The sequence below is a fragment of the Hemicordylus capensis genome, chromosome 1 (assembly GCF_027244095.1).
Source record: "Hemicordylus capensis ecotype Gifberg chromosome 1, rHemCap1.1.pri, whole genome shotgun sequence".
Taxonomy (NCBI): Eukaryota; Metazoa; Chordata; class Lepidosauria; order Squamata; family Cordylidae; genus Hemicordylus; species Hemicordylus capensis.
In genome coordinates this window covers 414666370-414687784 of record NC_069657.1, presented here as the reverse complement: position 1 = coordinate 414687784, position 21415 = coordinate 414666370, and the positions used below count along the sequence as shown (strand labels likewise).

The 21415-nt window shown below is 44.1% G+C and overlaps 1 protein-coding gene across 1 annotated transcript in view; it reads left to right on the top strand.

Moving 5' to 3' along the window:
• The window catches only part of RRP15 (ribosomal RNA processing 15 homolog), a 53366-nt gene extending 38711 nt beyond the window's left edge, over positions 1-14655 (top strand). Inside the window, exon 5 of the mRNA XM_053308978.1 lies at positions 11245-14655. Within this exon, the coding sequence (XP_053164953.1) occupies positions 11245-11388 (144 nt within the window). The 3' untranslated portion in view covers positions 11389-14655. The remainder of the gene's footprint in view (positions 1-11244) is intronic.
• Positions 14656-21415: the final 6760 nt, after the last annotated feature.

Here is a 21415-nt window from a genome sequence, read left to right as displayed (position 1 = left end):
CTCTCTAGATATAGACCAATCTTATACATTCTCTTTATTCATTTAAAATATTTATACCCTGCCCCTTCAGTACACTACTACTTGGGGTGACTCACAACAACAATAAAATAGATTCAATATAAAACAATAAAAAATTAATGCAACTTTTAAAAAACAAACACACCACATTTAAAAGCTTCAAATCATAAAGTTTCAAATTATAAGTAAAAAGCTAAAAACCAAGAAATCTACCAGATAGCAGCAGCAGATAAAACATTTTTAAAAGTATCTAAAAATACTTAGTTTTTATAAATACTTAAGTATTTTAAAAATATTTGTTAAATGATAGATAAGACGATGTGTATTTTAAAAAAACAGTGAGGAAGGGAGTATGGTGAAGCTCTTCTGGGAGGGTATCTTTTCCAAGTAGGGTGGCAGCTGGCATACTAGCCATAGCTAGCCGAATGATCAAAGCTTGGTTGATTCAGTTGTGTATCAAGGGGCCACAGCCGAAAAGGCCATGTCTCTAGTCCCCGCCAATTGGATCGCCTTTAGTGGTGGGGCCATGAACAGGGCCTAAGATGCTGAACAGAGAGCTCTGGCAGGTTCATATGGGAGATTGTGGCCCGAGAGTTACCCTGGCCGCAAGCTATCTAGGGCTTTAATGGTCAAGACCAGCCCCTTGAACCTAGCCTGGAGGTGGACTGGTAATCAGTGAAGGTGCCAGAGGATGGGTGTAACACTCATGAAGCAACATGCACCCAAGAGCATCCCTGCAGCAGCATTCTGGACCAACTGAAGCTTCTGAACCATCTTCAGGGGTAACCCCCACATAGAGTGCATTGCAGTAGTCCAATCTGGATGTCACCAAAGCATGAAGGACTGAGGTCAAGCCCGACTTTTCCAAGTAAGGTGGCAGCTGGCATCCTAGGTGTAGCTAGCCAAATGATCAATGCTTGGCTGAATCAGTTGTGTATCCTCTGTCTACAGAAATCTAGGATTACTTTTGAAATTGGTCTTAGAGTCAAAGTCATTTTGCATAGAATTTTGAATGGGATTAATTTGTTGATAGATGGAGAAGAAATAGAGGTCTTTCTGAGGGGATATTAGCAAATGGACAAGAGAAGCTATAAACGCTGAGGTGTGTGGAAGTTAAAGCTATTAGGTGGCTTGGCCATGCTTGCATGCAGAAGGTCCCAAGCTCCAAGATAGGGGACTTCCAAGAAGGTCCCAAGCTCTATCCTGGCATCTCCAGGATAGGGCTGAGAGAGATTCCTGCCTGCAATCTTGGAGAAGCTGCTGCCAGTCTGGGTAGACAGTACTGAGCTGGATGGACCAATGGTCTGACTCTGTATAAGGCAGCTTCCTATCTTCCTGTGTCACCATGTTTTAAAACAGTTTTGGACATATACTCGGTAATACAAATTATGGCATTGTTAAAAAATTATATCCATGCTTACGCAAAAGGCTATGCAAGAAGAAATTGGCAAATGAGTTTTGTATTCGGCAGGGGTAAACAGCTGGTAAAGATGACATTGTAACAAAGCGCATGCCCGCCCACCCCAATGACTTCTGGCCGATGTAAAACTGTACAAATAGGATAACCTCCTCCTGAAATGTCTGTTCAAAAGATGTTCCAGAATAGCTGACTGCACTTTTGGAAAACTATTAAGGAAGGGTGGTTGGGACTCCCCTATTTCATGCTACATTACCAGTGCGTATTACAGTTGTTACCACAGAGGTGGTTCCACAAGGCAACTGTATTGATAAGCGGTTGCATTTGGGGATTCCAGTAACTGGTGCATGATGTTCCCTCAGCACCTCTGGATATTAAAAGCAATGAGATCACTGCAGTGTAATGCTCTGAAGAAATATGGGATATTCTGAAGCATAGATATTTGCCTCTTGCAGGAGTTAATTTATATGGAAAATGTTGAGAGGGAGCATTTTAGAGTAAAAGACCTTGCTCAGTGGTAGGCAGCCTGGGCTCTCCAGCTATTGTTGAACTACAACTCCCATCATCCCCAGCCACAGTTTATTGGGGCTGGGAATGCTGGGAGTTGTCGTTCAACAGCTGGGGAGCCAAGGGTGCCTATACCTATTATAGCCATGTATTTGTGAGAAATGAAAGCCTATCAGAATTTATTTGCTAGATATGCAGACCTACCATTGGATGAGTCAGGAAATAGACTGCCAGTGTTTCAGGTGTGTGAGCTCGCATATTGTTTCAAATGGAGATCAATAGGAGAGGGAGACTATGCATGGGAGACTAGAAGTGTGAGCACTGTAAGAGATTTCGCTTGGGGTGGAACTGCTCTTGGAAAAGCAGAAGGTTCCAAGTTCCCTCCCTGGCAGCATCGCCAAGATAGGACAAGATTTTGTTTTTTTTTAAATAGGACAAGATTTTTTAATTGACCCAACAAACTACCAAAGCATACGGTACGTTGCCAAAGCACAATTATATACAAAGTGGTTGTTTGTACATGATATATCTACAAAGATTTACACACAAGGATTTGGAAACACACAAGTTATGAAGTATATGCAGGTAGTACTGTAACTCGGGGGTGGGGGGTTTCAAGGCACATCAGGTAATCGGGGAGGGGGGGGTTACGTCCAACGTCCACTTCCACAATTTGTCCCATTGCTGTTTAGAAGAGATACTCTCGTCTTTTTGCACATAACCATACAAACTTTTCCAGAAGAGATTTACTGTCTCATCTGCGTGAACCTCTTGGTCGTGTCTTCCCTCCCTATTCCTATGCACGAGCATTGCATAAATGACATACAAGTTTACTAACCTGATTACGAGAAGGGGAGCCAAGATAGGGCTGAGAGAGACTCCTGCCTGCAACCTTGGAGAAGCCGCTGACAGTCTGTGTAGACAATACTAAGCTAGATGGACCAATGGTCAGACTTAGTATATGGCAGCTTCCTAAGGGATAAAAATTAAAACTGCTAACATAATAATGCCCTTATACAAATCAGTGGTGTGGCCATATTTGGAATATTGTGTACAGTTCTGGTCATCGGATCTCAAGGAGGATATTGTAGAACTGGAAAAGTACTGTAGAGGGCTTTTTTTTTTTTTTTGCTTAGAGAAAAGACAACTGGGGGCAAGGGATGACTGAGGCTTACAAAATTATGCATGGTATAGAAAAAGTACCGTATTTTCCGGCGTATAAGACGACTTTTCACACCATAAATTTCTGCTCGTAAATGGGGGGGTGGTCTTATACGCCGAGTGTAGTTTAGGGATCGCTAATTATACTATGGTTCCAAGCTCCTGTTGTGCCCCTTACCTCCTCCTGCACACACACAGCTTTCCGGTGCTTTGTAACAGCGGGCGGAGGGAAAGCAGAGGGAGGGAAAGCCCCTTACTTCCTCCTGCACACACACAGCTTTCTGGTGCTTTGTAACAGCGGGCGGAGGGAAAGCGGAGGGAGGGAAAGCCCCTTACCTCCTCCTGCACACACACAGCTTTCTGGTGCTTTGTAACAGCGGGCGGAGGGAAAGCAGAGGGAGGGAAAGCCCCTTACTTCCTCCTGCACACACACAGCTTTCTGGTGCTTTGTAACAGCGGGCGGAGGGAAAGCAGAGGGAGGGAAAGCCCCTTACTTCCTCCTGCACACACACAGCTTTCCGGTGCTTTGTAACAGCGGGCGGAGGGAAAGCGGAGCCCGCCCCTGCATCCACTAACCGCCCATTGTAGTCCCGAGCTCCTGTTGTGTCCCTTACCTCCTCCTGCACACACACAGCTTTCCGGTGCTTTGTAACAGCGGGCGGAGGGAAAGCAGAGGGAGGGAAAGCCCCTTACTTCCTCCTGCACACACACAGCTTTCCGGTGCAGTGTAACAGTGGGCGGAGGGAAAGCGGAGGGAGGGAAAGCCCCTTACCTCCTCCTGCACACACACAGCTTTCCGGTGCAGTGTAACAGTGGGCGGAGGGAAAGCGGAGCCCGCCCCTGCATCCACTACCGCCCATTGTAGTCCCGAGCTCCTGTTGTGCCCCTTACCTCCTCCTCCTGCACACACAGCATACAGTACAGTATAGAAAATGTCCAACAGTCAAAATCCTATCATGCCATCATCAAACCCCATCATGGCACCAGCAAGAAGAAAGAAATATGAAGCTAGTTTCAAACTTAAAGTTGTAAACTTTGCCATGGAACATAATAATTGCGCTGCTGCAAGACAATATGGAGTAACAGAAAAGATGGTTCGGGACTGGAAAGCAAATGAAAAAGCATTAAAGACTATGCCAAGGGGTAAGTGTGCATTAAGAAGAGGCACCCCACATTGGCCAGAACTCGAAAAACATGTAGCAGACATGGTGAATGAGCATCGCCAAAACGGTTATGTAGTAACACGAAATAAAATACGCTTGTTTGCACTTCAGTGGGCCAAATCTAACCCAGATCACAGCAACAATTTTAAGGCCACTGTATCCTGGTGTAGTAGATTCATGACAAGGCATAATATGGTACTAAGGCAAAAGACAAAAATTGCCCAAAAATTACCTGCAGATCTGGATAGCAAAGTAAATAGTTTCCATCGCTACGTAATACAACAGCGCACTAAACATGGCTATGCGTTAAGTAATATTGGAAACATGGATGAAACTTCAATGAATTTTGATATGATTGGAAATAAAACTGTCCATCAAAAAGGTGAAAAAACAATTCTGATTAAAACAACAGGACATGAGAAGTCGAGTTTTACAGTGGTACTAGCATGCACAGCTGATGGCAACAAACTGAAACCGATGATTATTTTTAAAAGGAAAACAATGCCAAAACTCAAGTTCCCTGCTGGTTGTTTTGTACATGTGAATGAAAAAGGCTGGATGGATGAAGAGGGTGTGAAACTATGGCTTGATAATGTATGGAGCAGACGACCAGGCGGTCTTATTCAAAAACGTAGTCTACTGGTGTGGGATATGTTCAGGGCTCATTTAACTCCCACCACCAAGCAAAGGCTTGCAAGACTAAACACGGATGCAGCAGTTATTCCTGCAGGATTGACATCATTAGTACAGCCATTGGATGTGTGCCTAAACAAGCCGTTTAAAGATCGCATTCGAGAACAGTGGAATGAATGGATGGTTAGCGGCGAAAAGTCGTACACAAAAGGAGGAAATATGCGTGCTCCACAGTTGGATGTTTTGTGCCAATTTGTCATAACAGCCTGGAATGATATTGACGCAGAGACAGTAGTCAAGTCTTTCAAGAAGTGTGGAATATCAAATTCATTAGATGGTATGGAGGACGACTACTTGTGGCAAGATGAAGAGGAAGCCGAAGCTGAGAGCACACCATCTGATACGGAATTCGATCCATATGACGACTGCCTTGCAAATGTATCACAAGATGTCATTGATGAACTTATGATATCAGATGACGAACAGGAGGATTTTGAAGGCTTTTAAAAGGGAAACTGTCACGCTAGCAAAAAATACCATAGCTTGCAGTTATGATGCATGCTACTCGCCAGTGACTTGCCCAGCACTTGCTCTCTCTCTATTGTTTGTTAACTTCCTCCTATCAATGTCAGTTCCAGTTTAGTTTATAGCTTAGAAAACAAACAGTATGGCAGCTCCCATGCGTTTATTGTGTTATCCTTTCATTGAGCTTCTGAGTTTAATCCACCTGCACTTACGGTATGTTTACGGTACATGTTTGATGACATTCAGCCTTATGTTTATAAGTGACAGTTTTGCTGCTTTGAATTAAAATTACCATGTTGAAATCAAATCTGATGTTCTTATAAGTTTTATTTGGTGTGCGGAAGAGGGGGTAGTCTTATACGGCGAGTATATAACAAAATCTATATTTTAACTGGAAAAGTCAGGGGGTCGTCTTATACGCCCAGTCGTCTTATACGCCGGAAAATACGGTAGATAGTTTTTCTTTCCCTCTCACAACACTAGAATTAGGAGTCGCCCATGAAATTAAGAGGTTTAGGATAGGCAACATACTTCACACAATTCAGATTAACCTATGGGATTTGCTGCCATAAGGTGTGACCACTAGGGAAGATGGCTTTAAAAGGGGATTAGACACATTTGTGGAAGGCAAGTCTATCAATGGCTACTAGTCATAATGGCTACATACTACTCACAGGTTCAGAGGCAGTATGGCCCTGAATACTAGTTGCAGGGGATCAATGGGAGCAGAGGGAGATAGCTCCTTTCCTGTTTGTGGGCTTCCCAGAGGCATCTGGTGGGCCACTGTGGGAAGCACAGTGATGAATTGGATAGGCCTTTGGCCTGATTTGGCAGGGCTGCTCTTACGTTTGACATTTTTAAATATGGATACTAATATTGACAGAGAGAGCGAGAGAGCACGCATCCGTTAAATACGATCAAAAGAAGGAATGCCTAAGACTTACAAGGTACTATTATAAAATACTCCAGAACAGAAAAAATGTATTTACTACATGTATATTCTGCTCTTCTAAACTCAGAGTGTGGTGTGTGTGTGTTACTTTCCCTTTACATTTTATCCTTGCACAGACTCTGAGGTAGGTTAGGCTGAGAGAGTGCTGGCCCCTCTGACCATCATGTGAGTGAGTATGCAAAAGATGGGTCTCCACTTAGTCTTTTACTCCACACTGGCATAAAGAACTGGTTATGAGGTTTGATAAAGAATGCAGGCAACTGCTTGGAATCAGGACTTCCTTTCACCTTGTGTAAATCTAAGGGAAAGTTCAGTAAGGTAACTTCTAGATGGCATAGCCCTTGGGGGCTTTAAAAAAAAAACAAAACCCAGGAAGGGAGGTTTGTTTGAAAAATGTAGAATAAAGGTGGTGTATTTACATATATGGATGATCTGTCCTAAGCCCTTTGGAAGTGTGTGTGTGTGTAGGTAGATAGATAGAGGGAATTGTGAAAAGTTGTACCAAAAGCCAGAGGTAGGAAAACATTTTTCCTTTGATAGGAAACATCCAGGGCTTGTTTAGAAAGGGGCACTAGAATTTGATGTTTCTTTGTAGCCACTAGAATGTATTTAACTAGGTTGTGGATCAAAGAAGAAAAGAAAAATGTTTAAGATCTAAGTACCTTGATAGTACGATACATTTATTAAGTGTTAATGTGCCTCAAGACTTTGTTGTGTCTTGCTGTAACAGTTGAAAACGACCATCCCTCTGTAGTGTGATGCTTGAATGATGGCCACAGGGTGGTGCTGTTGTACTGTATAAAATGCCTTTTTGCTTCTTCAGTCTTAAGGAGCTGGCAAGAAGTGTGGCTGTAAATGCTCAGCTAAAACCAAACTCCTCACTCTTCTGTCTCTTACCCCCTAAATGCTGCCTCAGGCTGTCTGTTTGTTTTGAGGCAGAAACAAATTTTGAACACAACTCCCACTGGGTTCCCATCCAGCGATAAAACTTGCTGTCTCTTTCCTGAGGCAGCTTTGCACCATATGACTTGCCTAGGCAGTTGGGTAATCATGGCTGACACAGAAAGAGGATTTGGTTAACAAGCAGCAGAAGATGCTAAGCTCTAACTTTTGTTTGTGTGAAGCCTTTATTAAAGCCATGTTTGTGGTGGTGTAATGTGCCAGGAAGCAGCATTATGAAGAGTAATAAAAGATACCATGAGACACTTTGGATTGCCACAAAGAGACTTTATTTTGAGGGGGTGGGGACATTTCCAGGGATGACTGTAGAGTAATTTTTGGGACAGGGGTGAATTTCCCCACATTCACTGATGGTTATAAACTGACCATTTAAAGCATCCAGCTCTTCATCTGACTGTGCCTTGCATGCTGAAAGCAAGTGAAGGTCTGCCTTAATGTGTGTCTCATTTCAGTATTCCTTACAATAAGCTGGAGATTGGAAAGGCTAGATGCAACCCACAGAAATTCTGCTCTGATCCAACAAGGCAGATTTAAGTAGGAATGCAGCTGCTCATCCCTGTCCACATTGCAACATTTATCTGGGCTTTGTTGAACTGGCTAGTTGTGTCCCTTTCTGAGCATGGAAATGTGCAGGGCTCAGGAAATGCACTGGTCTGCTAGTCTCTGACGAGTGAAAAATGATGCCTGACGAGTGGGAAAAAGTTCTGACAAGTAAAAAGTCCTGACAAGAGCCCCTGGTGGCGCAGTGGTAAAACTGCTGCCCTGTAACAGAAGGTTACAAGTTCGATCCTGACCAGGGGCTCAAGGTTGACTCAGCCTTCCATCCTTCCGAGGTTGGTAAAATGAGTACCCAGAATGTTGGGGGCAATATGCTAAATCATTGTAAACTGCTTAGAGAGCTTCGGCTATAGAGCGGTATATAAATGTAAGTGCTATTGCTATTGCTAAATGTACCAACATTGCTCGAGGAACCATCTGATGAGTAAAATATGTTTATCTGGCTGGTGAACTGAGCCAGCATTTCTTGACCCCTGGGGATGTGTACCTCTCTGAAAAGCCATTGGTGGCTACATAGCAATAGCAATAACATTTATATACCGCTCTATAGCTGGAAGCTCTCTAAGCGGTTTACAATGATTTAGCATATTGCCCCCCAACATTCTGGGTACTCATTTTACCGACCTCGGAAGGATGGAAGGCTGAGTCAACCTTGAGCCCCTGGTCAGGATCGAACTTGTAACCTTCTGGTTACAGGGCGGCAGTTTTACCACTGCGCCACCAGGGGCTCTTATTCTAGCTAATTGCCTGTGACTAGAGTTGGCTTGGCACACAACCCTTCACCATACTGCAGGCCTGCTCAACTTCGGCCCTCCTGCAGATGTTGGCCTACAACTCCCATAATCCCTGGCTATTGGCCTCTGTGGCTGGGGATTATACAGTGCTTTTCTAGAGAGCCAAATTTCTCATTCTACCATAAGTTATCAAGTATTGAACGATCAAGGGATGGATGTATATGTAGCATTTGAGTTACTACTTCAACAGTGCATCACTTACTGAGGTTAAAATAAGCTCTTACTGACATGCCAAATATATGAGAGTGCTCCACAACCAAAGAATGCAGTCTATAATTAAGCCTATTTACTGGAGGCATCAACAGTTAAGACTCTTCAAGTGCTACTGCTGTGAACTACCTCTGTCTGTGGCTTTGGAAAACTACTGCCAGGCAGGGTAGGCAGCACTGACAGAAGATGAATCGATGCACTGATTTGAAATACAGCAAGTCCTGGTATCTGCTACAGGCCATAAAAGCTGGCATCCTTGACATCTCCCTCTCGTGTCCCAATGGAGTGTGTCTGATCAGCTGACTTGGTCATCTTTCAGGCATCATATACTAGAGCCAGATAATTCTTATGCAAAATAGCTTTAAAGTATTAGATAGGAGAAGGCACATCCTTTATGGCAGGCCTGCTCAATTTAGGCCTCACCCAGCTGTTTTTGGACTACCATAATCCCCAGTCACAGTGGCCAATAGCCAGGGGACTATGAGAGTTGTAGGCCAACACCTGCAGGAGGACCAAAATTGAGCAGCCCTGCTTAAAGATGAGTGTACCCAGCTGAATCAGCCCCCTTCTCCGTCAAGTCCAGATGCCACCTCCATGCTGATGACTTCTGCAAAGTCATCCTCTCATTGCAGCAAGTGATTTCTTCCTTGATGCTGAGCTGTGACTGGGATTAAAGGCAGCTCTGCGATGAGACAAGGTGAGGCAGTTGCTTTAGGCAGCAGATCTGGATGCTATCAGGGTGGCAGAGCTGGAAACAGATGGATCTTGGCATGCAGGCAGGGTGGATAAAAATAAATGGATTTTTTTAATTTAAATCGGATTTTTTTGATTTAAATCGGATTTTTTAAAATAATAATAATAATAATTAATAATTCAATTTCTATACTGCCCTTCCAATAATGGCTCAGGGCGGTTTACAAAGAGAAATAACAAACAAATAAGATGGCTCCCTGTCCCCAAAGGGCTCACATTCTAAAAAGAAACATAAGACACACACCAGCAACAGTCACTGGAAGTACTGTGCTGGGGGTGAATAGGGCCAGTTACTCTCCCCCTGCTAAATAAAGAGAATCACCACGGTAAAAGGTGCCTCTTTGCCCAGTTAGCAGGGGATTTTTAAAATAAAATCGGATTTTTAAAATAAAAAGCTTTTTGAGGGGAAAAATTATCTAAAGATAGTTTTCTATTTAAGATACATTATAGTCCAAAGGTATTTATCATGAAATAAGGATTAGTTTTTAATTATGTCGCATGAGACTGTATATATGCAGTGTTTAAATTTTTTGGTAAATGAATTCCATTAACCCATTCACAATGTCATGCTCTTCCAGAGGTTTCTGTAAGATTATTTTGGGCAATTCTTCTGTGTAGAAGTGGACCAAAAATGAAACCTTCATCTGGTTGTAAATATTAAGATTATACCAGCAAGAATGAGTCTTTATGTAAAAAACCATGATTTAAATCTAGTTTTCCTAGATTTAAATCAAATCCACCCTGCATGCAGGCCCCATTGAAATAAACACACAAGAATACAGTGGCACCTCCTTGAACAAGAGAACTGCTTGTCCTTGAAGTTGCAGATCTGAAACTGGAGAAGGCAACCTTGCCTTGCCCCCATGGTAAGTGCAGCTGCCTCTTCTTCAAGTCACAGCCCAGCATTAGGAGAACCACCTGCTGGTTAATTGGTGGAATCAGTTGCCATTTTTGATTCTGCCTCGGAACATCTTTGGCCTGTCTGGGAGCGTCCCCTTAGGTACCCTCTCAGGGCTTTGGCAACCTTCTTGCTTGCAGGTCTGAAGCTAGAGCCAGCTTTAGGTCTCCCATTTCACTTGTACACAGTCAGTATCCTTCTCTTGCCCTTCCCTTACGGTAGAATTGCCCAGTTTGTTTCAATAGAATCAGCAAGAGACCAATTATGCTTAAAAGAACACACCAGTGATAGCCAGAAAAACATAAAGGAATAATAAGAGAGCTTGTTTAAGACTTGCCTGTGCACACCATCAGTTTCATCACTGTGCCAAGTAGGTAGGTGGTTTCAGTTTGCTTTAAACATGAGCATGCATGAGCAACTTTGATGGTGTTCCTCTTCGAGGTTCCTTCCTCATGTTTCCTAGTACCCAGGTACTTGCCATAGGCACTCTAAGAGGGTTGGGGCGGGGGGCAGGCATTCGTTTGTTAAGATATGTAGGATAGAGTTTGAGTGATTGTGCATTATTCTCTTTGGGACAAGATCGCTTTTGGGATTTCAGTGGCTATAAATCCAAGTACAATCACAGTTAGGGAAATAAGAAATTGCTTGTTATCACTAACTCGTCTTTCCCCTACTCCCCTTCTTCCAACTCTCAGGGCGGATCTAAATCCGAAGAGGGGCCAGCATGGAGTATATTGCGAGATGACTTCATGATGGGAGCCTCGATGAAAGATTGGGATAAAGAGAGTGATGGGGGAAACAATGCTGGACAGGACAGCGGTAATGACTCTGACCGATGACATCATAAGTGATGCCAAAATCTCATTTGTCAAATATGGTGGGCTTTTCGTCCACGCAAGGATGCCTTTTTCTACAAAAGCAGAAACTCCCCGCAAAAGTTGAATGAAAAAGCTATTTTAATAAAGCATTGTCTAACAGGCCTGAAATCCTGCGGTATTTCCTCACTAAATGTGTCTAATTTTCTTACATATTTCCAAAACATTTTGTACAGTCAAAACAGTGGCACCTGCCCAGTCGGAAAAGTGAGGATTTTGCCAAGGTCGTTAAGAGTTTAAATATTGATTAACATTGATGTATTATCGTGTTCTCCTTTCCACCTTGATGGTTGTAATTTGGCTAGGTGTTTATCAGTTCATAAAATAAACATCACAATACCTTACCATGTAAAATTATCCGTCTCATATGGAGACTTGACCTTTCTTGGCTTAGAAAGATTTTGTAAGTAATAAAGTAACTATTAATGTGATAATTTTCGTGTCTGAGTGTTGATGTGATTGGAGACGACCATGGAAACTTAATTTTAAAGCAGGGAGGAAAAGCCAGGAAACGTAGCTGCACGATGTCATCTCCTCTTTGGGTGTGCATGTTAGTAAGAGGGCTTTGAATTTTCTTAACATAAAGAGTTGAAATTTTGAGATACTAAGAGAAGAATACAAAGATTTGCTTTGTATTCCATGCACCTAAGGAGGATTTAGGCTTTTCTGTGTACGATGCATCCTTTTTGAAACCGTTTCAAAAGCAGTTTGATATGGAACCGAGGGACTGCTGTTTCAAATGGAGAAAAAATGTTTTAAAAGACCCCTGGACCTACAGTGGCTCTTCTGAATAGTGGTCAAGATAATTGTCACATGCAGGAAGGAATGGGGCTGTGGACTGAGCCAATGTTGCAGTGTTGATTTAAAAATAGGCCATTTTTAAAAAGAAACTTGTTCACCATCATCCATAGCTGCCGATTATGTTTCCAGGAAAAGTACAAAGTGCTGGTTATTATCTTTAAAGCCCTAAATGGCTTAGGTTACCTGAGAATGTCTCTCTCTACAGAATACAGCTGTTCCCCACAGCTCATTGAAATCACCAGGAGGAGTCCATCTTTGGGTGCCACTAGTTCATCTGGTGGTGCCCTGGGATAGAGCCTTCTCTGTTGTCACCCTTAGACTGTGGAACATGCTCCCCGTGGATATGAGGGGATTATCTTCCTTGGAGGCCTTCAGGAGAGCCTTAAAAACCCATCCCCTTAGCCTGGCTTTTTATGATAGTTAGTTTTAATGTTACTTTTAATCCATTTTTTTTTAATGCAACCTGCCCTGAGCCACTTTAGGAATATAAATCGAATAAGATAAATAAATAATAAAATCCAATAATTTAGATGATGATGGTTACATTGCCATATATGCTGAATACCCCGGTTGGGAGTTTTGGGTGGACTGTGTGGTTCTCCTACTGTAAATTATTTGCAACTGGACTCCATGTCCAGGTGCTCCACCTGTAGAAAACAGCCTTTGCCTCTTCACTTCCTAATGCCAGTATGGCTTACTCTAATAAACGCGATTGCTTTGAATTCGATGGAGAGACACCAGCTATACCTACTAAAATCTGTGTTTGATGTTGTTAATGCTTGTAGAGGTGGGGTTAATCTTCTTTGCGTGCAGGGTACCCAAGGAATATAATACTTTGCATCTGGATGGAAGAGTAAATTGCCAGGCGCTGCAGTGTACTTCTGTAGCCGATGCAAATTCCCCCCCCCTTTTTAATTTGTGTGTTATACTTATAACTGAGGGCTTAAGGCAAGTTTCAACAGTTCTTACAAGCAAAAGATTAAACAGAAGCAGCTGAAATATAAAACATCAGAGCACAAACCCACACAATGTCAATACCAGGATCCCAGATTCCAAGCTCGCCATGAGCACCCCAGGGCAGCCCAATTGCAGGCTTGCAGCTCTTCTTCAAGATGCGTCTGCTTGGAGTCTGTAAGGAAGAGGCACGGGAAGGAGAGAGCCACTCCTCTGCATCCTTCCTTCATGGATTTGGTTCATGGATGGCCTAGTCAAAAGGGCACACTGTGATTGGGAGAGGTCAAGAAGGCAGTGGTCTCCTAGCATTGGTCAGTGGTAGAGGAAACGACTACCAGTTCTGCTCTTGTGAGGTCATTCATACGAGCCAAAACGGTGTTCTACTCGGGTTTGGGAGCTGTGTGTGCTCCCAGTTTCCAGTTGTATGGAAACAAGGTAGGAGGAAGATCTGGGTAGAATGATTGTGTGGAAGCAAAGTAGGAGGAAAAGCAGGTTTCCCTCCTACCTTGCTTCCATACAACCACTTCTACCCAGGTTTCCCTCCTACCTTGTTTCCACACAACTGGGAAATGGGAGCATGCACAGCTCTCAAACCTGAGTAGAACACAGTTTTGGCTCGTGTGAATGACCTCAGTATGTAGTGGGAATAGGCAGTGCACTAAAGATTATTCGGTTTTTGAACTTGCAAGCTGCATGGAAAAGGGTTTTAGGGTTTTGTATTTTCACCTTCCCATAAAGCAGAAACCTGTAGGTCTCTTGGGTCTATGAATCTCTGAGGTCATTCACACAATCCAAGACTGCGTTCTACCCAGGTTTGGGAGCTGTATTGGTTCCCAATTTCTGGTTGTGAGGAAGCAAGGTAGGAGGAAAAACTACCCAGGTTTTCCTCCTACCTTGCTTCCACATAACTGAAAATTGGGAGCAACACAGTTCCCAAACCCAGGTAGAACACAGTGAAGCTGTTCTCACGCACAGGCAAAACCAGGCTAACAGAACCAAGCATGGTTTTGCCTGTGTGTGAGAACTGCTAGGATTGTGCCTGAACCCACCTCTTTAACAGGGTTAAGAAAATGAGCGCCCTTTTAACCCTGTATTTCTGATCATTGGCAAACTGCGGGGCTCTCGGCTGGCTTCGGGGAGGGAGATCACCACATCTTCCTGTGTTGCCTGCAGAAATCCGTAATTTGAATTCTCTATTAGCCTTCAGGAGAGCCCTTAAAACATATGTTTGGTCTGGCTTTCCAGGGTTTTTAAATCGGTTTTAACATTTTAACCCGGTTTCAGGGTTTTTAATTACTGTAACTGTTTAATTATTGTTTTAAAATGTTTTTAAATTGTTAATTGTTGTTATATTGTTTTGTTTTAGCTCTCTACTGTTTTAATTGTTTGTTTTAATTGTAAACCGCCCTGAGCCATTTTGGAAGGGCAGTATAAAAAATCAAATAAATAAATAAATTAAATAAACAAATCACTGTGCACTTGTGTGGTGTATTATTGGTGTTTAGGGGGGCAGGGCGGGGCGATGTGTCCTGGCACCCTGATCCTCCGAGCGACTGGCAACAACCGGCAATTGTCTGTTGGGCAGGCGATCCACCCGCCCAACAAATGGGAATGGATTATCTGCAGGGAGGAAAGCTTTTCAAGGCTTCCTTCCTACTGATCCTGTAGCCCAGGGTTTCTGAACCTTGGGCCCCCAGATGTTGTTAGACTACAACTCCCAGAATTCCCAGCCACAAAGGCCATGTCTGGGGATTCTGGGAGTTGTAGTCCAACAAGATCTGGGGGCCCAAGGTTCAGAAACCCTGCTGTAGCCCTTTCTCACGGAGTGTGAGAGAGGGCTCAGTTTTTGATTATGTGAATGATCTCTCTGTGGTATGTCAGTCAGTGTGGGGTGGCTGCAGAAAGGAGATCTTTTATGTAATGATTTCAAAAGTATAGATTTTCAAAAGTGAGGGTAAGCTTTTTCCGGTACAGGATCAACCTTAGCTAGCTCATGTTTTTCCTAGTCCCACACACAATGTCAATTTACAGTCTCAAATTTCACTTGATTTTTAACAAACACAAAAGCGGGCGTGCTGATGGCATAGCGACCTTGGAGCGGCTCATACATAGTGTCCTTTCACATAAATGGATTGCCCTGTGTGTTGTGTGGGGGGAAAAGCATAGTTTACATTGCATTACATTAATTATTTTAAAGATTGCTCCACCTAAGCTCCAAGCAGTCTTTAAAGCACAACAATTTAAATATACTTAGAATGAATCAACCTTCCAAAATGAGTGGTGTCGAGTGCTGCCGTGTATGCTCTACATGTCTACACAATGCACCATCAAGTATGAAATTTGGCATAGAACTCCAATTCCCTAGACACGCACGCTCCTTTTATTACACTGAAAGGATAAGCTTCCAGTCCTCATGGTGGCAGTAATTTGAAAATGAGCAGCATATTTTTCAAAGGGGTGTTTAGTTGTAACTTGGTTTGAGTTTCATGAGTTCTTACTTACATGTAATATGAACCAAATGGTAGAATGCTGCTTGTGTGTTGGGTTGGGGGGGGGGAGGGCTGTGTTTAATCCTTTAAAAATGTGTGCAAATGTTTGTAAGGCAACATCCATTCTATACTTTGGAGTCCTGGATATGCATTGACGTAAGTGAACTTCGTTAACCAGTTGTTACTCAACTAAAATTAGAGCAGCAACACCTTTTCCTCCCATATCGTGCAATTACAGTATTCTCATACTACTAACAAATTGGAAATGAACTCATTGAGGCTATTCCCACGATCTCTGGGAAGTGGGCTAAAGGAGCTTAGCCTGCTTCCCAGTGCTCGTGGGGACCACGGGGCTCACAGACAAGCCTGGTGCTCCCCAGGCAGCTAGCCCGCCTAATTCTTCTCCCCTTAAATGAGGTTAACGGAGTGAGGGCTCTGTTGACCTCATTTTTTTGCTTGTGTGTTGCTGCGGTGCCTGGCGACACACAAGTAGACCCCCGACCAGGAGGCTGCAGCCAGCCTCCCAGGCTCAGGGCTCTCTCCAGGATGCCCTGCTCACTTGTGTGGGGGCATCCTGGGACTTCCGGGGGCCACGTGGCCCCCAATCCCTACAGCCCCCGCCAGCTCCGTGATGGGGCTGCTCTTTGATCGTCTGTGGGGAGAGCAGGTTATCAAATATTGTTGGCTTCCACTCTGTGCAGAGGTCCACAGGTCCACTCCACAGCCTGCTTGCATGACTTGTCCCCTTAGATAAGCAGGGTCCACCCTGGTTGCATATGAATGGGAGACTTGATGTGTGAGCACTGTAAGGTATTCCCCTCAGGGGATGGAACTGCTCTGGGAAGAGCATCTAGGTTCCAAGTTCCCTCCCTGGCATCTCCAAGATAGGGCTGAGAGAGAGTCCTGCCTGCAACCTTGGAGAAGCCGCTGCCAGTCTGTGTAGACAATGCTGAGCTAGATGGACCTATGGTCTGAATCAGTATATGGCAGCTTCCTATGTACCAGAGTCAGGGAGGTTCTGTGCCTTCTAAGGAGTGAGTCATTACACCTGCTCCCATTGGGAACGATGGAAGTGTGATGACACACTTATTAGTAGGCAGAGCCTCCCCACCTTGAGAAGCAGGGCAAGTGAGTTGTACAGCAGATCTGAAGCACCCAGAATTCATTGATTGATTGATTGATTTCTATACCGCCCTTCCAAAAATGGCTCAGGGCGGTTTACACAGAGGAATAATAAATACATAAATAAGATGGATCTCTGTCCCCAAAGGGCTCACAATATAAAAAGAAACATAAGACACCTTGGAGCACCTTGCAGTTCTCAGCCAGACGGTCAGGATCAGTGGCCGCTCCCGCTCTGCCCGCCACCACGGGGGTGCTCGGCTCACCCCCACAGCAGCTGCGCACATTGAGGCCAGAACTGTTTTAAAGATCGGCGGTTCGGCCTCATGGCGGTGGGGCAAACGGGGTGGTGGCGGGAGGCAAGATAGAAACATATGCAACATAGTCGGTGCCTGGGCCCCCTTCTGGACTGCCAGGCCCCGGTAATTTGTACCAGCTTCCCCTGCCCCTCATTGGCCCTGACACTGCGTACCTAAGGTACAAGTAAAAGGATACAATGATGGGACTGAGGTTGATGCTGTGCTGACAGCTACACAGTAATGTGTAGGGTGGAGAGCTGGTCTTGTGGTAGCAGCAATGAATTGTCCCTTCTGCTAAGGAGGGTCTACCCTGGTTTGCATTTGAATCGGAGGCATGTGTGAGCACTGTAAGATATTATGGGGCCACTCTGGGAAGAGTATCTACATGTTTGCATGTAGAAGGTTCCATGTTCCGTCCCTGGCATCTCCAAGATAGGGCTGAGAGAGATTCCTGCCTGCAGCCTTGGAGAAGCCATTGCCAGTCTGTGTAGACAATACTGAGCTAGATGGACCTATGGTCTGACTCAGTATATGGCAGCTTCCTATGTTCCTAATACTGTGGCTGACTGAGGATTTGGACCCAGGTCTCATATCTGCATCCAGTGTCTGGAGTAGGGTACATTGTCTTTTATCCTGCAATTATTGTTCTTAGATATCATGAAATCAGTCCTGGGTGTTCTTGTGCTGAGCTAATTTGAGACCAATTTTCTAAGGAGTAATAGACACCTTGAACTGCTTTTAAGCTCCTAAGAGAGGCTGTGAAAAAAAGTTAATTATTTGTCTAATACTTTGAGCCATTAAAAAAAATAAATCTTGCAGCCATCATGCAATCATCTGAATTCCAGGCCATTCCTTCTAATTAACCTGCTTTCATCATCCTAATAAAGTTATCCAAACGGCAATGTATAATTTAGATTAATTTGTTTCTCCCTGCAAGACATGTTGTTTAAGTAGTTAGATTTTCCAGCAAGATAGCATGCATTGTTGGTGACAGTAAATGTTAATTTTATGTCAACAACAGGGAGGAAAAGAATGAAAGAAAATCAGATGAATACCACAAGGGCCTGGATGTGAGTTCAATGAACAAAACTGAGAAAATGCTTATGACCTGCATAGACACATCTGTAAGTTGGGAGTTTGTACGAATATTGGGCAACATCCAGACCAAGTCCCTTGGATATTAATGGAACATGTTAGCCTTAACTTACATGTCTCATTGATTTCAGTGGTGCTTAGGCATGAATATCTTGTTCCAGATGCTGCCCTTTCCTTATGAATTGATAGCCATTCCTTTTTGGTGACCAGCTTTCAAGTTTTTCAGTGTTTTCCAGATAAAAACACTGATTACACAAAACTTAACATTTTGCCACCTTCTGTGAAAGACGAGGTCTGATCAGAATATGATTCACTGATGCTCTGTACAAATGCTGACTATACTAATTAAATGATCAGTAATATCCATGTAGTGGAACAGTCAAAAGTCGCACGTCTCTCTTTTGAGGATGGGGCCATAGCTCTGTGGCAGAGCATTAGTGATGGGTCCGGACCAGTCCGGAGGCCATTGTAAAGGCCTCTGGACTGTCCGGACCGGTTTGGACCTGGCCGGTCCGGTCCGGGTGGAGGGGGTCCCTTTAAGGGCGGGGAGGGTTTACTTACCCCTCCCGCCACTTTGCCCTCTCCAGCACCCGTAGTTACTGTAGAAATTGGGGTGGCAGGATACCTCCCCGCCGCTCCTTCTGCCTCCTCCTCATTGCAAAAGGCTGCGACAAGCCTTCTGCGCACACGGCGCGCTAGCTTCACGTCTCCCGCTGCATGCACATGCAGCTGCAACCAGATGTTAAGCTGCCGTTGGGCCTCCTCACCACTGTCTCCTCTCATCAAGGTAAATTCAGAAGAGGGGGTGATTGAGAGCTGGCAGGGAGGGTTGGGTTGGGTTTGCAGAATGGAGGAATGCATCAGGCAAACTTTTATTTAAGCTAAATGTAATGGAGAAAAGTTGCTTTCTTATATATCATTTCCAGTATGAAAAAAAGAAAGACCATTTTTGTCCCAATTTAAACATATACAAGATTGGGCTGTGTATGTCTTACCTAAATGTACTGAAACCAAAATGAAATTCAACCTTGAGATTTTATCTGGATTTCATTCTGAGTGCCCAGACTACCATTTATCACAAATATAGAAACACTGGGCAGGATAGGCAAGTAGTTTCATTTATTCCAGTGATTCTTAGTTAGGCAGCAGACGGAACCCAACATTGGAACCCAACAAGTTCAGGCGACATGAAATGCACACAACTTCTAGCTCACACTGGGAGCATGCACTCCCTAGGGACCTCTGGTTCCCTCTAACAGGGATGTTGTTAGACTACAACTCCCATAATCCAGAGCCAAAGGCCATTGCAGCTGCTGGAACATAGGGACATAGGAAACTGCCATATACTAAGTCAGACCATTGGTCTATCTAGCTCAGTATTGTCTTCACAGACTGGCAGTGGCTTCTCCAAGGTTGCAGGCAGGAATCTCTCTCAGCCCTATCTTGGAGAAACCAGGGAGGGAACTTGGAACCTTCTGCTCTTCCCAGAGCGGCTTGTAAGAGATTTTTGTCACCCCAAAACTCCTGCAACCTGGAATAAATGAGGGCTCCAAAAATCCTCACATTACCAATGGGTTCTTTTGATGGTGCTGGCTGTCAAGAATCCCAAGACCCAAGAAGACACGAGGAGAAGCGAGGAGGTCATATTTAATCAGAACAGATTTATTTCCTTACCAATATTCAGATGAACTGCAGTACATACACACAATGGCTTTCTTTTCTCTCACAGCAACTAAATTAAAATCTAACTGACACCCTATAGATAATCAGAGCTTTCACTTCACTCTTTTCGGCTTACCCTCTGAGCTTACCAAGAGAGAAACTGATGTTTTCCTTTTTGTCAAAGTTTTCGGGCATGTCGAGTTGGGCAATCTTCCTCTATTCTCTTCGCCTTCAGCGTCCACCCCTCTCACCCCCTCTGAGTTCCAAATCAGGGCCCTAAGTATCCCACCCTATCTGCCCATGCACCCGACGGTGATTGGCCAGAGAGAGGGGTCCTGGCCATTGATGACCCATGGCTAACCCGTTCCATTTGACATTTTACACCATTGGCTAGGGAAGATGTCATCGGCCAGGGGAGATGCGAAAGAGGAACAAGGTGTGTGCCAAACGACCCCTCCTCCCAATGGAACATCGAGCCCTGGCCAGTTTCGATCTGAGATATCGGAAAATGAGGAAGTGTGTCCGAGCCGACAGGCCGACTTTCACTAATATTAGACAAAGGCACTAGGTGGGGGCCGCCCTTGACAGCATGGAAAGTTTGCTGCAACAGAGGAACCTGGCCTTCACTCATAGGAGCCAAGACCAGGGCCTAAATTGTGTCAACCAAAACTCATGTCAAGCATCTATTCAATACAATGTGGTTAATCTATCCATACATCTATTTAATATAAAATTGAGCCGAGCAGGCCTTACAGGCTTCATCCTCTGAGGGGAATATCTGAGGGGAATATCTTGATGCTCACACATCAAGTCTCCCATTCATATGCAGCCAGGGCAGACCCTGCTTAGCTATGGGGACAAGTCATGCTTGCTACCACAAGACCAGCTCTCCTCTCAAGTTGTAGTGAACAACATGTGGGAATCTCTGTTAGAGGGAACGCTGATTCCCACCAAGTACGATACTATACGAAGAATTTTTTTTAAAAAAACCCAAAGCCGATAGACTTGATAAAATTACCCAAATGGAAATGTTTCTGTTTTTCCTTAACAGAGACAGTTCCAGCTTTCACTGAAAAACAGGCCACGAAGGAGCATTTGAATCACTTGGGGAAGGATGGGCTAGAGTTGAGGGGTTGCTTTGGAGAAGCCCGTCTCTGAGACATACCAAATGGTTCTCCCTTCAAAATGGGCCCCAATAATGCTCCTAATGCGACTGCTTGGCGGGTCATAGAAGCCATGTGAACTGAAGCAATGTGAGATTTTGAATGAAGGACAGCTGAGAGATAACCTTAAGCATGGGTGGCCCTTTGCAGCTGCTTATCCACTTTATTTTAAAGGTGGATTAATTTGGAATGCTGTAGAATAATCTCTGAGGATTCTAAACTCAATCAACAGAACAGCTGAATGAAAGTGAAAAGATTGAGTTGTATTGCTTAAAAAAAAAAGTGTATGTGTTATGGCAATTCAGAAAAGACCATGTATCTTGAGATGGAAAAGACAGGGACTGTTTTGAATGTCAGTGTGCTGGGCACGATACTCAGCCAGGTTGAAAAGTTTGTTGTTGGTTAC